At 45.2% G+C, this 25,777-nt stretch overlaps 1 protein-coding gene across 1 annotated transcript in view; it reads right to left on the bottom strand.

Moving 5' to 3' along the window:
- LOC144738600 (thrombospondin type-1 domain-containing protein 4-like) overlaps positions 1-23,723 on the bottom strand; it is a gene marked incomplete at its 5' end in the record, with an annotated part of 30,769 nt that extends 7,046 nt beyond the window's left edge. Inside the window, 7 exon segments of the mRNA XM_078621606.1 lie at positions 59-263; positions 17,520-17,656; positions 18,186-18,288; positions 19,008-19,395; positions 20,590-20,900; positions 22,705-22,768; positions 23,632-23,723. Of these exon segments, the coding sequence (XP_078477732.1) occupies positions 59-263; positions 17,520-17,656; positions 18,186-18,288; positions 19,008-19,395; positions 20,590-20,900; positions 22,705-22,768; positions 23,632-23,723 (1,300 nt within the window).
- Between the last annotated feature and the right edge of the window lie 2,054 nt (positions 23,724-25,777).

The following is a 25,777-nucleotide window of genomic DNA, read 5'->3' as shown; positions in this document are numbered from 1 at the left end:
GCCACTGAAAGTTGGATGGTTAATTAACTGACATGACGATGACCACATCTGTTCCCACCTAGGTAGTTCCGGCTCTTCACCATCTCAGTGACGTTGATCTTGGTGGCTCCCTCTGGGATCTCCACGACCTTGTGGTAGCCGATCTTGGTCAAACTGTGTTTGAAGACTCCAGACACCAGCCTGCACGTCGTGTTGTCGCCGCCGCATACGCCACACCTGTCCATCACTTTCTCAGAGCCGAGGTACTCATCACAGCCTAGACTCTGTGAGACACAGGAGACCACGGGCTTTTAATGAGGACGTGTGATGCGACAAACATTACAGAGCGAGTGTCTGAAGCATCAGCGTGCACTAGAAGTCTTCATTAAAATAGTTTTAGAGCATGGGCACAGGCGCACAAGCCAACTAATTAGAAAAGTTAGGGAAAAGTGGAATACAAGCTGTGAACTGTGCAGCCTGAACACACACATCGTTAATGACAAGAATAGAATGAGAAATGTGCAGGATGTCAGATGTCACGGGCAAAAGTGTTGGACTGACCCAGAGTTTCTATACAGTGAGAGTTTTCGGTGGCCATGTTGGTGGCAGTAAATTACAGGAAACTTGGGCACAGTAAAAATAGAACAGTTAACATCAGCAGTCCATAAATTCCCTCAAAGCAGCAGTAAAAGCAACTCACTGTGCAAACAGGTGGTGCAGCAGGGCAGTCACAGGAAGGACGTACACACAAGGCCCACTGCGCCATGGAGACTGCAGCGGCCCAGAAAGACCAAATATACCAAGAGGGCGACCGAGAGTGAACATCACAAGTCAACCACACATGGACAGACGATCGCTCGGCCTCCGACATCAATTTGATCTTGTACGAGACGCGGGTCACATACAAGGTGGAGTTTAGTGCTGTCTGACAGTCTGCTGTGTCTGTGAGACATACTGGAACATACCTGTGTGTGTGTCCATGTACGTTGAGGAATAAAAACGTACTGATGCCGATTTCAGCTGATTTATTCTACTCACCACCAGTTGACATGTAGACACTTTGACCTTTCATACTAACAGGTTCGCCACATTCAACGTCCTTGACAGAAACCTTGACACAAATAACTTTACTAGCGGTGTCTAATAAGTCATATATAAATGCACATGGGTTTAGCGGCAGGAGAGGCAATGGAGACAGTTAGAGGGGGGACTAGCAGGAGAGATGAAAGGAAGGACTGGTGGTGGGATGACAAAGTCTGGCTCCCCTTGTTGTGGGCCAAAACAGCACGGATGCCAAAATAAACACAAAGCGCCTCCTCACAGACAGGAAATAAGTGATGAGAGAAAAAGGACAAACTGAAGAGTGCTGAGAAAAAGTGATGCTGCTGCGGTGAGGGAGGAATGCTGCAGAGCACCATGGGGTTCGATCGAACGTAACTGGCACTGCTGTTTCTTACGTTACACAAAAGTAAATATGAATGTTATAGACGAGAGATTAAAGAACGATTTGGGGACCTTTAGATCCAGAGTTCACAGTGGAAAATTGCTAAAAATACAGTGAAAGAAGGCTTTTAGTGACATGAATATCTCCTTGGCGTCTCCGTTTTCACCATAAATCCCTTCAAACTAAAACAACACAATTATAGCTGCAAGTCAGCATGTGCCTGAGAAAGGGGGAAAAAAGTCCCCCTCATAAAAGAAGGATTGACAAGTGAGGGGTTATCTGTGGCCATCAGGAGGGGGTAAAGGGTGAATTTAAACATATACAGAAAGTACAGTGTGACAGTCCACACGATATTCTTTTAACACAAGAGGAGCCAAGAGGCCAACATCCAGGATGTAGGACAAATTGTAAATGGAGGATTTGATAGGTGGCGATTCAGTTTGTCCATGTCAAATCATGGTGGTCAAACACAACCTCCAAAAGTAACTCAGCCCCCCAAACCACCTTGGCGTAAATATACTGTACATAGTGGCGCCCTCTACAGGTTGAAACACTGACTTGAATTCTGCGACTCTGCTGTGAGGTATCCAGTGGAACACTGTGGTCTTCACCTTTGGGAGACTCTGGCGAGTGCTAAAACTCAGAAGATGCAGCACTGTGTGAGTGGGTGGGTCTTATCTCCCTGTCCCATCAGCAGAAGCTTTGGGTGTAGTTACACTTCAACTGTAAACCCATCAACGTGACACGTCAAACACATGAACGCCTCACTCCAACACAAACGAGGAGGCATTTCTTTACTCTGAAGCCTTTTTCATCTCCTCTGTGTGGGTGGCTCGTGCCATCACACTGTTTTCAGCCCAACTGTTACGGGATTTTGAACCTTCATCTGGAAACAGTTACACGTTCAGGAATGGTTGGAGTTAACGCACAAGCACTGCAAAACCACTTCATCTTCAAGAAAATCCTCATGGTATTTTCCCACATGACACAGCTGGGCTCAACTCATATTGCAGAGTTTTTGCAACTAAACTGAACTCTGACACACTTTTGCCAAAGGCACTTGTCACTGAAGATTTCATCCACTGAGAAAACACAACAGGACATCCTACGAGATGAGTTTGTATGACTTTCACTTGCAGTGACAAGTTAACCCAATTAACCTCCACATTGATGGTACTCACACTCCCATTATATTTGCAACTTCAATCATTTTCCTATTGGACATTACTACTGCATTAGTGGTTAGCGACAGAGTGAACTGTGCGCTGTCAGATGAAATGTTAAATTATTGGTTTGTTCTAGGTGAATAAAAAAATACTTCTGGGGTCATGTGAATTAAAAAAAAATAACTTTCATGTTTGTTTTAAACTGTTGAACCTTTATTTTATTTAAAGGACTGCCACCTCAGGAATGGTATATTCAGGCCCGGTTAGGCTCCGGAGAAACGATTTTGCATGTGAAAGGAATACGTACTTTTGTAGGTAGTATTAAGAAACATCTTTGGCCTATTACCCAACAACTGCCTGTGAATACACAACCAACTGAAACAAAAACTCGGATTCTAACAGGAGCCGACGTGCTCCGGGCTGAGTCAAAGCTCGACGCCAATATGCCACAGTTCTTGTGTACGTGAACGGATCACTTTGGAGTTTCAGCTCAGAAATGTTTGCTGATGTCACTTCTGGTGATGCAGAAAACAGTTCACGTCAGAAGAGCGGACCTTGTGGTCTGCCGTGTTTAGTTTCATTTTAGGGAGGGAAGCATCAGTTGTATAACTTGACCGTTTGTACTGAAGCTTGTTAAATTTTTAGGGCATTCTACCTCTTTCAAATTCCTTCCTTTTGAATCACATTAGCAGCTATCAGGCAAACTTAGGTAAAATATTTACTTTCTAGAAGTTGCGGTCTGGTCTCCACCTACTCTGGAAAATAAGTCTTTAGAGAGGATTCATCAGCAGCTGATGGGGGTTAGCTTGATGAAAAACAATTAGTGTCAAGTTAAATGTCAGGGAGACTCTTCATACCACCACATTCAAATTATCAGTGGGTCTCTGATGAGTTTTGTGGTTTCCATCCATTCATACTTGCTACTAACAAATAATAGCAGAGCTCAGCTTTACTGACTTGAAGTCTGTTTCTTTGAGGGAATATTGTGCCACCATTTCACCTTGTTTTATTGAGCATAAGGTATAATGGGTGGAGGGGGGCAGGTCAGGAGTCACACATTCGCAGCGGTCGTAGAAAAGGCATATCACCATCTGTATAAATGTACCAGACAGCGAGACACAAAAGTGTCGGACAATTTACACCATGCTACGTCTGCCACCAATCACCCGGTTACAGAAATAAAAGATGAAAAAAAAAAAACAAAGGCAAACCCAAAGGCATACCAGGATAATTTCAGCAGGAAAGGGAAGGAACAATGTCGACTGCATCAGACAGGTCTGGGAGGCTGTGACAGCAATACTGGTGGTAAACTGGTGTACTCCTATTTCCACTGTGTCTGCTTCACATCAACATCAATGCGTGTTCCACGTGACGCTGCGTGGCTCCACAACACCAGATTCCTTCATGAAAGCACACACTGCCTGTGTGCTAACAAGCAGGAGTGTCTGTGGATGCATTTTGCAGGATCCCTGTGTGAGAACGGCTGATGACAAATACAAACGCAGCATGGTGCTGATTAACGTTCAGCAGACACTTGATCTACTGCTGGCCACTGTGACATTATGTTGCCGTTGACTTGAAATAACGGCGCTATTACCTACATGGGCGACCCGACTTGTGGTCCAACACAAAGACTCAGTTTTAGCTCAGTTCACGAAGGGAAATGAAGTTTGAAATGTGGTGGAATAAAGGCACTAAATGGTGCTGGAGCTCCAAAACACAACAGGGCGTGAGTGTGTTTTATTATCATACTCACATGAATCAGGCTGAATGAATCATATTTGCATTCCACATGAACACAGACGGACTGGCTGGGTGTGATTCTGAAGCTGCTGTACAGACACGATGCTGCAACCACAAAATAAAGTTCCTGTGTCAGCCAATGTTCAAGGTGCTGATACGGGATAATCCGTGACAAACAGCCACATCAGACCCGATGCAGACAGACAGACTAATGGTGGCAGACGCTTGAGGCAGGACCACAGAGCGTCACAACATCAGCTGCATCCAGATGTGGACCGCCGCTTTATGGAGCCACATGCACAAAGTAGACCTGGACCCAGTGCAGACGGTTCCCATTAGGTCGCCTTCGTCTTAAGTCTCTTAAATCTGTTGTTCTCTTTGATTGATGTGTTTTATCGGAAGTAAGTTATGAAGTTTTAGGAGCACACATAACTCAAACTACTGATCTGGATGTAATTATAATGTAAAACAAACATTCCAGACAGTCATACCCTCTCATGTTGTTTCTTGGATAGATCCTGAGAGTCACTGCAAATATTAAGATTTATATCTAAAGTCAGCGTAAATCAGCAAAAAACTAGTTTTATGTTGAACCACTTTGACCCACAGCATCTTTCCTGTGTCCAGAACATCTCTGCCAGCTTGGCTCCATCAGAACTCAAGGTTCCCACAACAGGTTCCCACACGACTGCTTTGGCATGAGCCCACAACCCCGATCCACAAAGTGATGGGTGACAGAGATGGATGTCAATCTGATAAAGGGACCAAATGAGGTAAATGTAGAAGTGAAGTCAAACAACCCAACAACTCCAGTCAAAGTGGAGACTCAAATATGTTTTACGAAACAGAGAAATGGATGATGTAGATGAACGCAGGGTTTCTATTTGATCAGTTTCAGTTAGGGCAGGAGAGCAGCAACAGTTAGTTCAGTCGTTATTTAACATAGGGGGCGACACAGTGATGCAAGTGGTTAGCGCCGTCACCTCATCACGAGACGGCCCCCGGTTGGATTCACGGCCTGGGGTCTGAGATTGCATCCTCTCCCCCATATCTGTGTCAGTTTTCTCCAGGTACTCCCGGCTTCCTCCCACCTCCAAAAGCATGCTACGGTTAATTGGCTACTCTCAACTGCCTGTCGGTGTGATTGTGTGTGTGAATGGTTTCTAGCAACCAGGAGAAGATGAGTTCAGATGAATGGATATTTGCTGTTTCTTTGCTCTTCATTAAAGATTTTTGGTTTGCAAACAAAACAAGATAAGGTGCAGTCATTTTGAGTTTCAGGATATTTTTTCAGGTTTGTTTTCTTCATATAAAATAACACTCCAATATTTCATTTTAATACTTATTTTATTTGAAATCATTTTAGATCGTTTTAATTTTATACGTTTAGCACAAATTGTGCATGCTGGGTTAATTTGTTGGCAACTGGAATTTCAGTTCTGAACTGAGGAAGTTGTTGTCTACGAATAGACCCAGAAAGATACAAGGACATCAAGACACAATGTGATAAATAAAATAACTCCAATCTGTAAGAAGCAGTTTGTGCTGAAACTTAAAGTCCACGGTATGACTCAGACAGTCATGGCTTCATGCCTCTGAAACTAAGAGATCCTGGAGGTGATTAGTAAGAGGATGCTTTTGATGTTTTCCAAGTCCCCCTCACACACACACACACACACACACACACACACACACACACACACACACACACGTGTGTGTGTCCATATTGGCGGATTCCCTTGTCACCAGTGAGTAAGAACAAATTTGCGATTCATGGAGCGCACGTTCCCTCAAACTGACCAATCAGAAGTTACACTGCAGTGATGAAGAGTCACGTTGGTCTAAAGACGTCATGGAGGAAAGGCATGCTGCAATCTGGGCTCCGGCTGTCCAATACATGACCAGGGGACTAGTATGAGTGCATTCATTTTATTTGAGTTGACTGATGGATTTCTGCACATTTTCACACACTGCTAATGGTCCTTGGCAAAGTGAAGTGAGCAGTGACATACTGGCTCATCTGGAAATGTCATAGAAGCTGAATTTGGTTTCCATGCTGAGACAGCATCCTCCCAAACAAAGAATTTATCTAAAAGTTACAGTAACCACAAGACTGGATCTGGAAATCGTATCAGCGGAATCGTCATCAGGCTCCAACCTCTAATAAGATTAGGTTAGCAAAGTTAAATATACACGCATACACAGGCATTTATGAAGCTCAGCAAACAGCATCTGTGTCCCAAATGCTGCTGCTCTTTAACTGGTTTTTAATGGGCTAGCTTTTACTTCAGTCAAACTTCAAACACATCTGTATCTGTGGAAGCATTCTCACAAAAACCCACTGAGCCGCACTTCTGAAGTGCAGTTACATCCAAAGTGAAAGACACACTGTTAACACAAAACATTTCACAACGCCCCCTCTCTCCCCCAACTAAAGAGATACGCTGTCATGCTTTGATTTTCTAACAAGGGATGAATGAAGGAATCTCATAGATCCTACATGATGAATATCGCTCGAATGCAGCTGTTAGGTTGCCATGGTGACGGAAACTGCTTCGTACTGTTTGCATGCACATCTTACAAACAGATTGTATATATCATGGACAGTCTGACTCCCCGACGTCCCAGTTTATTAAAAAGGAATTCAAAATATCCAGTTAGCAGGCAAAGCTATGATGCACTGATGAGGTGGAGCCAGAGTCTTCAGTCTCAGAATGGAGCTGTGTTACTGGTGTTGATCCAAAAAATATGCTTTTATACAACCAATGACTCAAGCTGGTTGATAGCAGACAGATTTGACGAGGCAAAGTCAACAGAGTGATGAAAGCGTTCTCTGTAGGTCGTCGTTAGATGCTACGGCCCTCACGAGGTTCAAAGTCATCAGTCTCACTCACAACGCTGACAACACAAACACAGACAATATTAAAAAACACAAACTGTGTTTAAAAACTGTTTTTTAACAATCTAACTGGGCTTTGTTGTGAAAACAAGGATGCTTGACCGTGTTATTCTACTCCGATGGGCCCATGGACAAACAAACGTGAAACTCTGGCTCTACATGAACTCTGCAGAACGTGATTTCATCAGTCTCTCAGAACGCTCAACAAACTACTACCAGTGGTTGATGACCTCAAATAGAAGCACAAGATCATCTCTGAGCATTCAGCACTTCACAGCAGAGCAGTTCATGGAATCAACAGTGTGGACAGAGGAAAAAGGAGTATTTGATGAATAAGGAGATGAGGCTGGAGTGACACTTCAACATATGGTGGCATAAATAACTAGAAATGCAGCAGGAAAAACCTCGGCAAGCAAATGTCTTTGGACCTTGGTAATGTGAAAAGGATCTGGCCAAAAATGTAATGGCTTCTTGCTTTGCTCGTTTCTCTCCTACAAGTTTGTTGAAAAACGACCTGGAATGGCTAAAAACAGGCGATCCAAAGATAGCAAAAACATAACATCCTTGGTTGGAGGTAACACTAATCACAATCCTCCGAATCAGACACGGAATGGATCATTCGGGGTTTGAATAATATCCTGACAATGTGCAAGAAGGGATGCATTTGTAGCCAAACAGTGAAATAAGACCTTTGACCCGACAAGTAAAAAGAGGCCTCTTCCACACCACATACTGCTGTCACCAAGGGGGGGGTCAAAGGCCACAGCGTCCTCACAAAGTGCTTGTAAAACTCTCCGAAATAGCGTTGACCATGATGAAGCCCGGGCCATTAAAATGCTTCAGGTTCTCCTGCTGACATCACCAGTGTGACTCAGATGACCATGTTGGGAGCACACGGATGTGACCACCACTGAGCATTGATACGCCCTAGACGCACAACATGCACTCATAGAATTATCGTTGGTGTTTGTTTCACTGTCTGATGCGGGTGTCACAGTATATTTGATTCTAGTTCACAGCTAGCTTGATTAGCATCCTTAGAAGTGAAGCTAGAAGTGCTGTGGCGCTCCAGCAAGCTTCATGTCAACAACAACAGCCATCAATCACCATATTAAAGGGATTTCTTCCCTTCAACTGACAGGTTCTTCCTACAACCTTTCACCAAATTCTTATATCATAATATTAGTTACATTGATGCTGCTCAAGTCAACAACGTTCCTTGGCAGACGTCACAGCTCCACCAACTGTGGATGCAAGCTTTGCTAATACAAAAATGTAAAAACAAAAGTCCAAATTAGAAAATGCCCAAACCAACATGACACAGACTCCCACAAAGTGCTAATCAGACTGTGCTGTCCGATTAATGCTAAACACAGAGGTCCGGGGTGTTGACCACTAAAAGTGGAACTTCGATTCGTTCCAACTTGAACCTCAAATTAATATATTTGGTAGTAATATCAACGAGATCCTCATCACATGACAAGGTAATTCACAGGCGAACCCCAACAGAGGTCCGAGTACATCTCAATCTTCCCTGGACAGACCTGGTCTCAGTCTTCCAATGGGAGGGAAATCTAATCCCACAAACAGCCTGTGAACGCGCTGTGGAAAAATAAACAGCAAACAGAGCCAAACTGTAAATACCTCCACTTAGGAGGGGGACGAAGGAGGAGCTCTAGGAACCTGGAGCTGCAGGGACAGTCCAGGTTGGGAGGTGACACGGTCTAGTCCTGCATCCAAACCAAACAACATTAACGCATCTCGATAAGAGCTGCTAATATTTAACCAGTCACAGTCCAAACAGGCTGACAATGAGCAGCACGTCACGTCACGCAAAGTGTTGGCGTCATCCGGAATCTTCTTTCTCCCCCTGTGCCTTCAGGACATCAGCCGAGGTGAATCGGGCCCTACCTGCGACCGCGGCTTCCCCTGCACGCGCACGTGGAGGCAGACGAGCAGCAGCAGAGCCAGTCCTGACAGCATTCTCTCATGTGGCCACACAAATGATCGACCAGTCACTCAGGCTTCCACGCGCGTCCAGTGGCTGCTCGCTGAGAATACAAAAAAAAAAAAACAACACAAAAAAAACCCCTCTCTCACTAACTCAAACGATCTACGAGCTGGCCTTGTAAAGTGAGCAGGGGGAGGTGCAGGGAGGTGGGGGACAAGTCAGAGGTAGAAAATGAATAGCAGGGAGAGAGGACTGGGAGGGAACACACGCCAAGTGCAGCAGCAGTGAATTGGAAGTCAGAGAGGAAGGAATATTTAAGAGAATGAAACAGTCAAAATTATTGTTTGTGGGACTGACAGGAACATAAAAGTCTATTCCGTGAATCTGTGTGGAAATATTTAGTGGGTGGGCACGGCATCAGGGTCCAATAAATAAACACCTGATGGCTCCAAAACCTCCATCTTCAACAAACAGAATAAAGACTGAACAAAACGTTTCTCAGTCTAATGAGCAGCCTGAGGCTCAAATATGTACGACATTATTGTTGTTTCTGCGCACGCTCGAAAACTCAGAAACAATAAGGTCCCTCACTGCAGCCATGAGGCAAAAACTCATGTGGTTTGTCGATTGCGCCACCAATGTTTCCACAACATTAAACGCTAATTCACCAGGACATACTGTGGTAAGGAGTGGACTCCTCATTCTCCTCTATGGCCGCTGGTTTCCTCAGAACCTTCTACACACAGGCAGAGCATCAGGGGCGTTGTGGTTTCTGCACAAAGAAACTTGTGCAAATAAAGAATTGGAAGAAGACGCATGAGATAATTGAAAACGTTTCCGCATGCACTGAGGAGCTGTGGCTCACATGGTCCAAGTGCCCATGCACACATGGTGTGTGTGTGTGTGTGTGTGTGTGTGTGTGTCTTCCAAACCCCAGTGTCACTGTCCTTGTTGATTGTCTTCATGCTGTCTGCAAATACAAAGTCATTCCCTGATATTCTGTGTTTATGTGTGTCGACATCTTTAACCTGAAGTCGTCTTTGCGGTCTCCAAACTGACAAGTCATCGTCTGTCCTGAAGGATGTTTAAGCCTTATAATGACTATTTACATCACAGTGGGAATACCACACTTTAATCATTGGAACGTTTTATAGACCAAACAATGAATTACTGAGTAAAGAGAATACGTGCGGGAGGGAGAACACACAGATGCTAAATATCAAAAACGTACATGGAATTATGAGACAGCAGGATACTCCTGAGGCTTCCAACAATGATGCGCAACAAACCTTACACAGTAAAATGAACAGCTATTTTGAGGATTGGGACTTGAAATTTATAGGGCTCACATGTAAAACAGATCAGCTGAGAAAAGCGCCAAATATTTGCTTGGTGATTACATGAATTTGCGTGTAATCACCTCTTTCAAAAAAGCTGGGAGGCAGTGAGTGCAACAGGGCAACAAACAACAGGAGTTTGAAGATATTTTGATGGTATTTGGATACATCAGAGATTACTCTGTCAATTATCGTCCACCTTTATATCCACATTACACCAGCCAGGGACAGCCTGTTATCTGGATGTTCTAGTCCAAGTCCTACAGGGTCGCCCGAAGAGCAGTAGTCCTACTAGAGACAAAGCATTTTTTTATTTGTAGTCCATCTCTGTTTGGTAAATGCTTCCAGTAAATAATCGTTCTCAGCTCAAACAGCAGCTGAAAACCAATTTGTTCATCTAAATCAGCTTTGTTTCTCAAGTCAAAGCGCTCCTCCTCCTCTATTCACTGACGTCATGACGCAGCATGTACAGCAGGACAACACTCCTCCAGAGAGTCTGCCGAGCTGCAGATGTGTCCATCCTGCATGATAAACCTACCCTACCTAGGACCTGGACTCATTATGGCGGTGTAGCGCCCAGAGGTCAGGCGGGGCCAGACTGACTCTCGAGTGCACCCTGGGGTCTTTGTTTCCTCCAACAAGTGGGTCGACCCTGAAGCAACTTTGGCTGCAGCCACCTGATTCCGTGTCAGAGTTGACAGCAGGAGGACTTACATCACTGCGGGCCGCCAGCTTCCATGCTCAGACAGTCTGTTGTTGTATTCAACTCCTGTCTCATTTAGGACGCGGATTCTAGCTAGCGTGGTCTTTTTGGCAGGGGCTCCAACCATCAGCAGGAACATCTGTGCGATATGACCTGCTTCACACTCAACCTTCAGTCGGTTCACTTTTAACCTTTTGAATTTTAGGAGAGATGAAAAAACACATGATTTGGCTGAATCTGGAAGACAGATTAGTAAACAAGACCAAACGTGGTCCTATGATTGCTCTCCTTCGAGTCATGTGTTTGATGGTGGAGGACGGGCTGATGGGTAAAGCAGGTCGAGAGGAGATTGGGTCTGGGAGGGGTGAGGTGGGGCTGCTGTTTCTGTTTGTCCTCTGCTTCATTTTACAGCTCAAAGTGGACATCAGACTACATGAAACAGGTACTGCACTTCAGAGGCCACCGGACTGACACCCATGTGACTCCAGACTCCCTTCTGATGTTTAATGCAGGCAGATTTCCTGTCACGATGAATTATGCCAATGTACGACATCAGCCAGGACAGAACGGGCCCCCGAGTCAGTGTGGTGCACAGCTGAAGTTTGAGGGCTGAATGTTAAAGTCAAGTTGCATGATGCTGTGTTATGGGGGGACAATTGAAGACATTTGAAGTGTTATGTGCTATAGTGAATTCCACCCTGAGCAGTGTTTGGGATGATTCATCAAGGTGCATTTAAGAGATTAAGTCAAATATAAATATGTACATAAGTAGTATGTATTTATTCATCTATTTATCTTAGGTCTCACTTGTATGAATATTGTATATTCTTATATACATTTATATATTAAGTGCTATGAGGCCACTAAAATCTAACAATAACAGGTTATAAAAGAAGGAATGGCGGTTCACAGTCACATTGGCCATTTTGACTGAGACGCACAGACGTCTCGTCAGACCCATTTAAGTCTGGGTTTAATGACTTTATAAACTCACTCACGGTTGTTTCTCAATGAAGTCGTTTGACCCTGGAAGATAAGTGTCTAATTTACGATGGCGTTTGACCCTGAACACCAGGACACACTACCCACACATACTGAGATAGAACACACACCTCCAAAAGAGCATCACCTGTTAATGAAGAAATCATACAAAAAAAAACAGAGGCAATGCACATACGCACAAGAAGTGAACATTTGCATGTGCGCTCCCACTGGCCCACCTTTCTTGTTTTATTCTCAAATGACCATACATTCCAGCACTGACCACACATCGAGCGCTGCAGATCGCTGACATTCCAAACAAACCAATGAGGTATAAAACGAGCTCCAGTGTCTGTTCAATCGACAGCCACCCAGATAGCAGCCAATCACTGTCAACAGCCATCTGTGTGAGGAAGACCTGCGTGACCGCTGAGCACTAAAAATACAACTTAGTATCCAGATAGTCTACCCTCATAAATCCTGTCTGGAGCTGCTCTCTACAGCAAAGCTCAACCTGTTGTGAGTCTGCCAGCTCTCAACTGTCCAGTTCACCGTCACCGGTCCAACAGCTCTCTGCTGCCACATTTGTCATTTCCATGACAAACCACTGCAGCTGTACTGCTGTACCTTCCTTGTGGTGACGCAGCTTCGTTTGCACGCGGTTCAGTATTTTTAGGATCAATTGTGAAGTCGAGTGGTTGGAGTTTTAAATAACTAATCAGCCAATTATTGCTTGTACTGATTAGAACTATCGTCCAGTAGCCGATACTTGCTTACAAGGCTGATTAACAAAACATATGAACTGTCGTCTCACGCTGTCAATTTATGCTTTTTATTTTTCATTTATTTCATCAGTTGATCTCTCTCTCACACACACACACACACTGCAGATAAGTGAAACACATTTCCTTCATAAATTCCAGGTCACACTGTAGTACTCAGGTGACAAATAAAATATCAGCTTCCTATATCAGCCATTGACCTCCCTGCTATCAGTCAGCCACTGACTGAAAAGTCACCAAGCATAAACAGGAAAAGTGCATGGATCTGATTTGCGAATGTTTTCCTTATTTCTGCTGACAGTAATATCTGAAGGCGCAGGCCCAGCTGTTGTTGTGCTGAGCTGCCAGAATATGATCAGGAAATGGACGCCAGACAGCGCTGAACACTCGCTCGCTCTTCCTGTGGCTGCGAGTTCCCTGGAGACACTGTGCCAAGATTTAAAAAAACAACAAAACACTCATCAGCTGAACTCGTTGTGTCTCAGTCTTAGGTGAAAAGCAGAGGATGGAGCCCCATCAAATGGAGAAGCTCTAAAATGCCAACACTTTGCATTCGCACAGCGTGAAAGAGGCCCCCACTCAGAAGGTTAAACACTTTCCTGTCCAGAGAGGAAGAAGTTTATGAGGTGGAAAAGAACCCAGCAGAGGAGTGGCTGAAGGAACAAGTGTCAAAGCCGCATCCAGCGTGTCAGTGGGGGCCCAATGTGGGTCAGTGAGAGCCAGTGGGGCCCATCAGGATCCAGGACGTTGTGTCCAAACCCAGACATCAATCTGTCATCTCCTTCACATCATAGCTCTCATCCGTCTACACCGTCCTCCAACTGGAGTTCTCCTATTTAATCCATCTTGACAGCGAGTGAAGAGTAAACTGTGTCATCAAACAGGTTCGTGAAGGTCCACCGGCTCTGTGGCTGCTGCGACTCTTTGGTGGAAGGAAGTACAGAGACCTGGGCTTTAATCAGCAGAAAAAGGTTCTACTGATGTGAACTATCTCCGCCACGAAGACTTTGTTTTTGCCTGAACTTTTCTAACTATAAGTAGGATTACACCATGATTTCATACAACTCTGGGGAAGCACCTTGACAAAACAATCCTGCCATCGTTTTAGTTTGTCGGCAAACACTTTCTGAAGACTTCAGTAAGGAGTGGTTGATCGACTCTGGCTCAGGACTGATCTGTGCAAATGATCTGAACCACTGTTGCACATGTAATCCAGTTCGGATGAAAAGACAAATGAGGGGGGTGAGGAGAGATCAGGACGTGTCGCGGCAAAGATGGTTGACAAACTGACTGACCAACCTTGAGTCCTCAAGACACCAAGACCACAAGCATGACTCAAGCCTGAATTACACTACTGCGTCAAATCGACGGCGTACGCAGAGGGCTCTCCGTAGCCTACGGCGTAGGTTGACGTGCACCTCCAAAACATTGTAACTACGCATCGAGGCCACGCAGACCCACAACAGACTGAGAGGGTGGTAACGACACATGGCCCCAGTGTCAGCACTGCTGTGTCCAGGTGTAAAACTTTACATTCAGACAAACTAACGGAGCAGTTAATTGTTTGATTTCATCTATGAAACCAACATCCAATATCTAACAGAGGGATTTCCACCAGCCAGCGTTAATTCTCCAAAGAATCAGTCCACTGGATCACTGTCTCTCCCGGGAGAAGTGAGAAGTGTTACTTTCCCACATGAATTATATTTCAAACTTAATGAAATGACATATAAACAGTCCAAAAGATGAAAATTAAATCAGCTGTGACCAGAAAAAAAGGAAGTGAATTAACTTGACGATAACCATTCAGGAAAAGGACGCGACCCCCTACCGCTCTGGTGGTGAATTGCACCGTGACGAAATAGAGTGATAGACAGGTTCAAAGGGTTCACAGTGGCGTCGGTTGACGCAGTTTCAGAATTCAGGCTTTAGATAAACAGTTTTACGAAACCCCAAAACCTCTTCTACAGTTAGTACGCACAGTGGCGCCCTCTAGGGTTGAAACATGTCTGTTGGTTCTGTCTGGTGGTTCTTATACGAGTTTTTATTTTTTTTGTGACCAGGATGGACAGGATTAGGAATGAGGTCATCAGAGGGACAACACAGACAGGAAGGTTAGGAGAAAAAGCTAGAGAGGCTAGATTGAGATGGTTTGGACATGTGGAGAGGAGGGACAGTGGATACATTGGTAGGAGAATGTTAGAGATGGAGTTGGAGGTAGGAGACAGAGAGGAAGGCCAAAGAGGAGGTTTATAGATGCAGTGAGGGAGGACATGGAGGTAGTTGGAGTCAGAGTAGAGGATACAGAGAACAGGGAAAGATGGAAATCAATGATTCGCTGTGGCAACCCCTGAAGAGGGACAAGCCGAAAGGAGAAGAAGAAGATGCATGTTTTCCTCCTTGACCCTTTTATCTCATTCCATCGTCTAATTCCTAACAGCACTGAGCACCTGGAAGTTGCATAACCTGACGAGTGTGTCAATAATAGTCTGGGTAGTCTGGAGAGATTCAGCTGGGTGGACCATCCCCAACAGAGGTGGGTGAGGTCAGTGATCGCCCTTTAAAAATACACACACCCTTCTCAAATGCCCGTTCTCTGTAAGGAGAGATACGTCACAGCTGAATGGAATTCCCACCATAAAGGGATCTTTCTTCCACTGTTCATCGGAAATGAGCAGCGCCGGGGGGGGGTCAATGCCTCAGTGTTCATGTACACATGATCCATCATCATCTTGTTTGTCCGTTCCTAGGTGTCGTTCCATTTGCTACAACTCTATTTAAGAGGGAAGGTAATTTATGAAATTTATGGAGAGTGTGAGAGTGTGTGTGTGGGAGAGGGGGTGGGGGATGGGGGGATCCATGGTCAAGTGGACAAAACAGGGTTTGTCTTTCATGCAGCATGAAAGGTGTCATGGAGAAGTTTCAAACAGCCACGTTCCTCTCTAGAAGCAAAGTACATGAATGGTAAAATAAAAGTAGATACATTTCATTTGTAGTCAAATTATTATGACGTGCTACTACACAGGCCTGCTCCATCGGATCGACCCGACCGAGCCTGTTGGGGTCCATCTCACTGTGATCGACCCCCTTTGAAAGACAAATATACAATATCCAATTTATAATCTCTAACAGGGATCACAGCTCAGCCTGATCAGTCAGTAACCGTTAGCAACCTGAATTTGAAGTGTGACTACTCAGGATATATCATACGGAATTAATCATGATTGATTTCCTTTATGAGAGGATTTATTCCTATTCATTTTTTTTCAATAAATGCATCCATAACTGAATAATTTCATTTTTTAAGGTTCAAACTTGACTGTGAATTATTCGGTATTAGCATGTAAATGTAGGCACCAGATGCCAGTGATCCACTGTAACCCCATCCATCTGAGCTTCTTAAACGTGTAAAATTAAAAAAACAAATTAATTTAAAATCAAAAAATAAATGCATCCAGACATGTGAGGACCTTCAGTTGCAGATCTGCATATAATTGACGGTTTATTGACTTTGGCAGAGGTCCGAGTGCTTCAAAGTCACTGATCAGACCTCTCTTGCTTTGATGGTAAGTGTCCGTTCAATTCTAAATTCCACCCTTCGCATGTGGATCTGTCACATGTGTGCGTGTAACGGGATTGTGACGGAGACCAGAGGATTTCTGTCATGATTAAATATTAATGTTGTGAAGATCATCGTAGGATTACAGCTCATGGGAACTGGCTGAGCTCAGCAGGGTGAACTGGAAATTAACTCTGTGCCAACAAGAGTTGATCAAAAAAATGCTAAAGGGAATCTGGCACACTTGATCCCAAGCCAGCTAAAAGCATGTTACGAGCCCACACAGCGACTTCCAGCTCTGGGAGTCACAGGTGTGTTTTTACAGGGTGTAGAAAATACAGGGTCAAAAGTACAAATACACCCAGCAGTGAGATCCCAGACCTCCTGCTTTGGTCCAGGGGGTATAAACTTCCTCCTGACCTCCACTTCACTCCAACTTCATTCCACTGTCCCATGGAGGAGCTCACTCTTAAACTGTGCTGCCCTCTGCTGGACATCACCACGTCATATCTGTTTGATGCAAATTGTTCGATCTTGCGCATAAAGGTGCTCGACATTTGCAGTAATCCACATAATTTCTTCATGAGGATTCAGGCAGGGTCTTTGTAAAGGTCAAATGATATTAATTTTATAGATTATTCTTTAGTTTTGTTGAATGGGCCACGTTGGACGCTGCAAATTATGACCTGTAAAGTCACATGGTTTTGAAGTACAGCTGAAATGCAGAAGCATCTTAACCAACCCGAGACGAGGAAGAAGAAGAAGATGTATAACAGAAGATTCTGGGCATACAGCCATGATATGTCACTTGGTATTATAACGCAGGAACGAGCAATGGACGAGTGAGCATGAGGAGACAGAAACCACCAGCTGCTCTGTGAACATGGAAAAAGCTCCAACAGCGAATACACAGCTTCAGATTAACAAGACGGCTGCAGTGAAATCCTTCTGTGTTGTGTCTACAAATTGACTTACCGTACACTTTCCCGCCACACAGATAGAGGCATCGTTCTGTCCACAGGGCGTCCCGTCCATCACGCGGGCCGACTGTCGAACGTAGAACCTGAACCCGACGGCCCGACAGTTCAGTTCACAATGCTGATCTCCGGGAACTGAAAGGAGGTTTACGAGCTCATAAATCAGTATCAAAATTTCACACTGAAGTACACACACACACACACACACTGTATCTGTCTAAAACATAGAAATAAAAAAGATTTTTCTCATTTAATCATGATTCATTTAATTGCTTGAATTTAACTGTTGCTAACAAACTACTGACCAACTATTGAAAAATGAAAAGTGACTTTCATACTCTCTCCTTGTTTTAAGTTTCAGCTTTAGTTCAGTACCCCCGTCTCCACATTTATGTGATGTTATTTAATCTCAGGACAAACATCCTTTTGACAGGATATGGTTTTTTAATTTCCACTGGAGCCCTCAGGGGTGTTTTTGCTGTTGCCTGGATACCTCAGGTGAGTGACTTTGTACGTTGGTATGAACATTCCTTCAATTACATCACAGGGGTCACAGGTCCGGTGGAAATGTGATGGATTGGTTTTGGTAGAAGAGTGTTTCTGCTCCGTTTCCACTGAGTGCTTCTGCTTTTTCACAAATTAACTGTTGAACATAAAGACTCACCCTCGGTGAACGGCTCCCACTCGTACAGCCGACCCATGAACGGCTGGGTGTTGTATGAGGAACACTGAACAGCCCTGATGTGTCTGCTGGACGGAGGACAGACCTGATGATGGATGACACACACACACACACACACACACACCCTCCCAATGTGAGGAACACACAGATTTGTATGACGCAAAGCACAAGATGGAAACCCTTTTGTAACGGTACTAAGATCATATTTCTCATTATCAAGCCCCGTGGCAGCAGGAATCGGTTTGAACTTGATTGTAATAGTTTGGGCACGTACCCAAATGTGGTCAAGCCCCATTATTTCTGAAAACCTGTCTCCTTTGTCTAAACAAGCCACCGATCTGCTTTACGTTTGCTTGGATATCTTTGTCCTCACACGTCAGTGATGATATACAGGGGCAGGACTTGTTTGCATTTACTTCAATGCACAAGATGGATTCCATGTCCTCCAGAAAAGATAACGGGAACACACACACACCCTCATCGGGATTCATCAGAGTCCACTGCATAGGTCACCACTCTCCACCTGCATTTGCACGGTTATGTCTGAGTTACACCAGGTGTATCTCAGACACCGTGAACATGATGAAGGCACCAAAACGAACATGAATAACAAGCAGTCAGCAGTCTGGACGTGATTCCCAGCTATTTCCATTTCTTCATATCTATCTATGAAAACAAAAATATGCAGCTGACTATCATAGGAGCAGCAACGAAAACTGGAGCTATCCACACCGGTGCCTGATTCATTTATCAGTCATTCAGTTACAAGTGGACCTGGCTGTGACAGATTAAAGGGCCACGTACCATCCTGCTGCAGAGCCTGTAGTGAGTCTGCTCCCCAGGACACAGAGCAGCAGGCAGGAGGTTGTAGGGTCTCTCCAGGTGCTGCTGGGATCCAAAGACCTGGCTGCCTGGTTGCAGCTTCCCCCGGGGCTCAGCCTGGTAGAGCGATCCGGGCTGGTAGAGAGGAGCCCAGATGGGCTGCTGAGCCCTGGGCCTGTTATGGCGGAGGAGTTTGTTGGAGGGGGCCAGGCTGTTTGACCTGTGGCCACCGTGGTCTCTTGGAGCGGGAGAACGCCTCTGCCTGTGGGTGTGAGTTGTCCCAGAGCTCTTGCCGGCGTTTGTCTGCGACGGAGCAGCAAAAGGTACTCTGCCATAGCCGTACCTTCCTGGGACCGTGTGACTGACCCTCCTGGGGACACAAACATGAGCAGATCAACACTTTGTGATGGTGGAGTGGCATCAACTCCACTCACATAAATCCGCCCAGCTACAGTCCTACTTCTACTATTCTTCTGAAACAAAGTCAGTTCTTTTTTCTGGTAAATTGCTTCTTTTTAGAGCGTGTTCCAACTAAATGTCGTCTCTGAGTGGTACTAGCTGCAGTGTTCTTGGAGCTTTTGTCATGTTTTGTCTCCTTAGATTCCAACTCAAACAGCCCCCCTCCATCTCTCAGCAAGCACAAACAGGAAGGAGGTCACAGAGCTGCCAAGCACAAGCCGAGCCTTTGACTCCATGCATAAAGGACTCGCTCTCCTCTGGAGGGCGGTCAGATCGCCCAGAGTCACTTATAGATGCCACTGCTCAGCATGCAGCTCAGGCTCTGTCCAGGCCTGCAGATCTCTCACAGACAAGAGCAGGGATGCTGGTCTTCACTGAACATCAGAGGGAACCAACTTCCAATCAGCAGCTTTCTCCACAGAATGACAAGTATGATGGTTTAGTTAAGAACTAAAACAAAGCTACCAGCTGCTTCAACTCCACCAAAGGGACATACATCACACTTTCCGAATATTTGACGAGGGTTTAAAATATCGCGTCACAGTATAAAGCTTTCCAACAACAACAGCAGTGACAAAGCTCTCAGGAGTATTTTTGGGCCTAAAAGGAGAATTGTCCCTTTATAAGGTGAGAAACCATATGTGATCACGTCCATCACACGCTGTTGCTCTTTGGTTCACCCCAACTGGTCGAGGCAGAAGACCGTCCACCTGCAGCCTGTGTGCAGCCTGTGTGCAGCCTGTGTGCAGCCTGTGTGCAGCCTGTGGTCTGCCTGAGGTTTCCTAGCTTGTCCAAGTCTCCACCTACGCCGCTAAGAGCTTGCTCATGCGTTAGATTTCTACTAAAACAGTCAGTTTGCTGACCATGTGAATTTTCATGAATAGAAATGTCCTCAACTGTCAAGAAACCATGTGTTATAACTTCACGGGGTTGCGACAAGAAATTTTGAAAATGCTCTAAAAGCAAAGAAAGTCTAGTAATGACGCTGTGGGGTTGAAATCTTGCACGTACTTCAATCAGTGGGTTAGAACAGTTGTATCTGATGATTAGAGACACGTCCTGCTCTGCTGCTGAGCCAGAAGCTCCAGGGTTTGGGTTAGATTACCTGCGTCCACCATGCAGGGTCTCCTTAACATTCCGCAGCTCACCACGACTGCTGCTGTTGGAGTCGTGACGCAGGGGAACTGTGGGTCTCAAGGCTGAAATGATATGGACTGGGTGGTGGGAGGGGGTGCCAGCTCTGCTGGTTGTGTAATGGGATGGAGAGTAAACAGGCAGGCAAGGCCTGCTCTGTCCTTGTACACCATTTCCACAGGTTCGGGAGCAGGCGGACCAGGCCCCCCAGGCCCCCCAGGAGCCTTGACTATCTCCATGCACTGCTTTCAAGTCCTTTCGGGGCTCTGTCCTCTGTGGAACCTGTGTGAGATGCAACGATGTGTCACAAAGAGAAAAGAAGCAGAAAGTGAACACCAAGAGTTGATGGAAGGCCTTCATCAGAAACAGTTTGATCTCCTCAGACCACAGCCCGGTTTTATAACGCCAGTCAGCGACGAAGAGCACGTCGTCACCTGGCTTTGTACATATGGCACAACGCACTTTGGACTGAATAGGAGCACACATGCACTTCAGTAACTGCACAGGCACTTTGAGAGGAGCAACAGCACTTTATTGAAGATTGGCACGATACATTAGCACATTGCTTTCAGCACATTTTGGATAAGTAACTTATTGAGTGTTTATCGCCATGTTTGTTGTCCTTCTTGGATTGGGTTTTGTTGGTGGGGGGCTGTGTGGGTCACACAGTTCCACCTAGAAGAGATTAGAGATACAATTACAACGTGAAGGTTCAATGATGTGTTAAGTGACTAAATCATGAGCCAAAATTGAGGATGTATTGTTGGATGTGTGTTGCTTAGTGTGAACAGAGTGTGTACTCACCAGTGTCTGTGTCCTCAGGGTGTGCAGGCAAAAGGCTTCCCATGGAAACGAGCACCTGTTTTATAGTTCCGGGGGCAACCAAGTGTAAATTGGTGGGGGAGATGGATATGTGTGTGTGTGTGTGTGTCGTATAGTTCTATATATATACTGTATATATGTATGTATAAAAGACGTCTGTTTCACTGCTAGTTAATGTAAATCGGTGTAGACGGGGTTGATGGTGTTTATATCGATATATACATTTTAAAAAGTGACGAGTTATTCCTGTTGGTAGTTGAAACCTTCCTGAACAGTCAGCTGGGACACTATATATGGTTGTTGGTGTGCTGATGTTCCTCTGTGGTCAACATGGAGAATAAATGACCTCATCTGTGACACCTTCAACCTGCCTTGGACTCTCTTTGCTGTCTCACCCGGCCGCAATTGTGGTCATTTTCACAGACCTCATGTCGTCATCTTGACTATTGGGCCCCCCCCCCCCCCGTCTTCTGTTTGAGAAACAGACTTCTGTTCACGGTCAGAAAGCCCTGATTTGGCTGATTAGTGGGTGTCTGCTAGTGTCCAATCCCCTGCTGGCTACCTGCGTCTCTCACTCTTCACTCCGTCCCTCTGTGCAGCTCTGACAAAGATGTATTAGCGGCAATCACTGCGCTCTCTGTTTGAGAAACCTGCCAGGAGGAGGCCCGTGCCAAGCCGGCTTTATCTGTGTAACCGCATGGAAATCCTGCCCCTTAAGGAGCACTTTGTCTCCGTTCACAGAGCAAACACATGGCTGTAGTAAACCTCAACTGCCTTTGACTTTTGGCAGGGTGAAGAAGCAGGGAGGGTTGGCAGGAAGTGCTTTTCCTGTCACTCAGCCTGTGTAGCCTTTCAGAGCTCCATCACTCCCATCACTCTTTCCACTGCACCGGCCTTTGTAAATCAATGCCACTGTCATGTCCCAGGTCAGACTCAGGTCACACGGCTGGAGGGTGGAAAGACGTGGGGCCGACTGGCCACCCACACCCATTCAACTGAATGTGAATCCGGGCTCCAGAGCCACAGGTGAAAACATACGACGGACGATTCACTGTTTCAGTTGTTTCTCACACACGACAGCGACAGTAACGGTCGTACAATTGTTTTACAATTTCACCGACAGCAGGTGAAATTTCACCTGGACGAGTCGCCAGCGCATCGCAGGGCCACAGACAACCATTCACACTCACACCTAACACAGGTTGGTGTGTCTGTTATGTTCTGTTATGCCCCCCCCCACCCCCCCCACATGAACACTGCTCACCTTCCTGTGGTCTGTGGTGTGCTGACACTCCAGACGGTCTGAGCAGAGCAGCAGCACCAACACACTAAGGTTAAATACGGAAACACACATGCAGTAAACACACAGAAATGATTAATCAGGCAGATTGTTGGCTTCATTCTTGGTCAATCGACAAAACACATCTGAATTACTGAGTGTACAAACTTCTCTCCTCTGCCAATGCAACGAGGTGACAAAGGTTAACAAAGGTAAAACTTTGACTTACGGAGCTATTTTCTGTATATAATCCCTGCAAACTCAGTGTGACAAAGACAATGCAGTGGCACTGTACTGATACAGATTTTACACGTTGGAGTATTAGTGGGCCATGACCCAAGAGCTGGAACAATGGTTACCTGACAGACCAGGCACCGGCTCCCTGCATACCTGCTGGATTCTGAGCGCTGGACACTTTGGCAGAAAAACAAAAGAAGCAGTCGTGAAACTGTTTCCACACACTCTCAGATGTTCTGATAAATCTGATCAAGAAAATTACCATATTCAACCACAGGCTTCAGACAATGACTCAGGGAAAGCAGAAGAAGAAGAAATCTCCCAACTTGACCATGTGAGTTGACCCTTGACCCCTGCCTCTTTTAATGAGGAATCCCCTGCAGAAAGCTGCACCCCCTACAGAAACACTTTCACCCCATTAACCCCAAAGCAAAAAGAAACCATCCCTAGGTTGCAATCAATGGAGTTCATTAGGCTGACAGGATGGTCAGAGAAGAAAGGAGCAGGACAGAAAACTTCTACAAACAGATTCCAGCTGACAGGACTGAAATGAATACCTGTTAGTTCAGTTCCTGGTGCTGATCGACCTGCTTCTCTCTACACAACGGTGTCTCCCACACGGAACGACTCACTCCCAGGTCCCAGGTCGGAATACAGGTGGGAAAATAAACCAACTGGCTGCGGATCCATGAAGGTCGATCAGGTCCGGGCAGAGGAGGAAGCTGAGGGTCCTGGTCCTCCTGGTCCATCTGCTGCTCGGGCGAAAACTGGAGACGCACAGACAGCGAAGGAACTGTCGTCTGCGGCGCCCCCTGCTGCTGATTCTGTGTGCGTGTGTGTGTGTGTGTGTGTGTGTGTGTGTGTGTGTGTGTGTGTGTGTGTGTGTGTGTGTGTGTGTGTGTGTGTGTGTGTGTGTGTGTGTGTGTGTGTGTGTGTGTGTGTGACAGAGAGAGAGAGAGAGAGAAAGAGAGGGAGAGAGATCCATCTACTTTAAAAGCATTATTAGGTGAACTTGAAATAAATGTGGTTTAGAGAGTTGACAGATGTAGCTGATAATTCTGCCCATCACAATGACATAAACATTGGTGGTTCAAATGAACATTCTCATCCTGTAGGGAGGTTATTTCCTAAAGTGCTGGTGCATTATGCTATGTTGATTTTAAAGTAGATCTCACCCTGCTTGTCAAATAGAAGGGTTGGATCTCGCTCTGGGTTCCAGGAGCTCCAAAGCGACAAGCAGAACCATTTAAATGCATTCCGACAGACAGTTAGACACGTTAGACAAGCTTTTCCTTTTACTACTTTAATCTTTCAAACCACAGCAACAATCATTCCCTCATTTTCGAGAGGAAAAACGTCTGAGGAGCAGATGCTGATCACGAGCAATTTGAACTAATCTTTGTGAACAACACAAGTTGTAAGTTAGGCAGGTAAATAGTGACAGAAGGTTGATAAATAAGTGATCAGGTTGCGTACCGTCAGCAGTTCATTTCATTTGTCTGTGACTGACTTGTCAAACCATCTATTTCCTGCGACACGATCTAAATATTTTGTCTCCAGTGCATAAATGTTTCTCTAGAGCTGAAGTGTTTCTCTAAGTTTGTGACAAACCCAGTTACTGATGCATCAGTATCACCAAGTACACACACATCTCAGTGGGGCTCCTCACAGATGTCCTTAAAGACCCTTTAAAGAGCATTAAGCCTCAAATTACAGAAGTTAGTGAAGCGTCCCGGCTGACCCGTTGAGGGCCTGAACCGAAGAGTTTTAAAGAGTTCAGAGTCACCGGACAAACAGAACTACACATCTACTAAAAACAAAAAAGGAATCAAAATACAAAACTGATTAAAGAATGACATGAACGAACAGGTGAAATGAAATATCTGAAATGATGGTTTAACCATTAAAACAACGTGATTCACAGCAGCGCTGATGGAGAAGTGATGCTTCCAGGATTTAAACCACTCTGATCCAAACCCACCAAACAAAAAGAGTGTATTTATTTTCGCAGCTCATGGCTCACAATAAACAAAGCAGCTGCTTCGTTCCAGGAGAAAGTAATAGTCGGTCCTGTGGGGCGGAACAACTTGGCAACAGTTTCTTCGGTCTTTTAGAAGGTTGAACACGACAAGCTCGTCTGTCATTCATCCAAACATTAAAACCACATGGGCTTCTTGGTTCGTCCGTGTTTGTAAAGTCATCAGCCACCCTGGTGCTTCTCTGGGACATGTTCTCTGCAGGTTCCTGCAAAGTACTCTGGGACTTAATGACCGTCTGAAATTGAAGTACAAAAGGAAACTGGTGGGAAATGTACTTACCTGGTATAATACAATGGAGATATTGTGAAGGTACCTGGAGCTCAAAGTTTCCACTGGTCTGAATCAGTGGGACTTTTGGTGGAAGTTGTGTTAGTGATTACAGCAGATCAGTACTGGGAACGTGTGTGTGCATGGAAATACAATCTCAGCGCAGTCAAGTTCATGCGCAAGTCCAAGATAATCAGCTGTAGGACGCTGGGTATTTGTGAACGTGTATGTGGCTTTCATCAGGGAGTGTACTAAAGATGGTCTTCAGTGTGACATTGATTATCTTACTGCTTCTGCTTTAAGTTGCTGAGATATCTGAGTGATAATCCAACAGAGATGATGGCAGGCAGGAGAGTCTTCCTGAATCTCTGGCAAAAATGGACAAAAAGGGATGTAGAATGAGCATAGACTGAATGATCATTAACATTGTTATATTGAGCCAGTCTAACATTTTCTGGACTGACATGCTGACATCACACACAGACGGATGCTTTGGACACCGATCGACCCCTGGT

This window comes from Lampetra planeri, unplaced genomic scaffold, assembly GCF_965212315.1.
Source record: "Lampetra planeri unplaced genomic scaffold, kcLamPlan1.2.h2 scaffold_1080, whole genome shotgun sequence".
In the NCBI taxonomy this organism is placed as follows: Eukaryota; Metazoa; Chordata; class Hyperoartia; order Petromyzontiformes; family Petromyzontidae; genus Lampetra; species Lampetra planeri.
The sequence above is the reverse complement of the archived record's forward strand: the minus strand, read 5'-3'. Positions and strand labels throughout refer to the sequence as shown.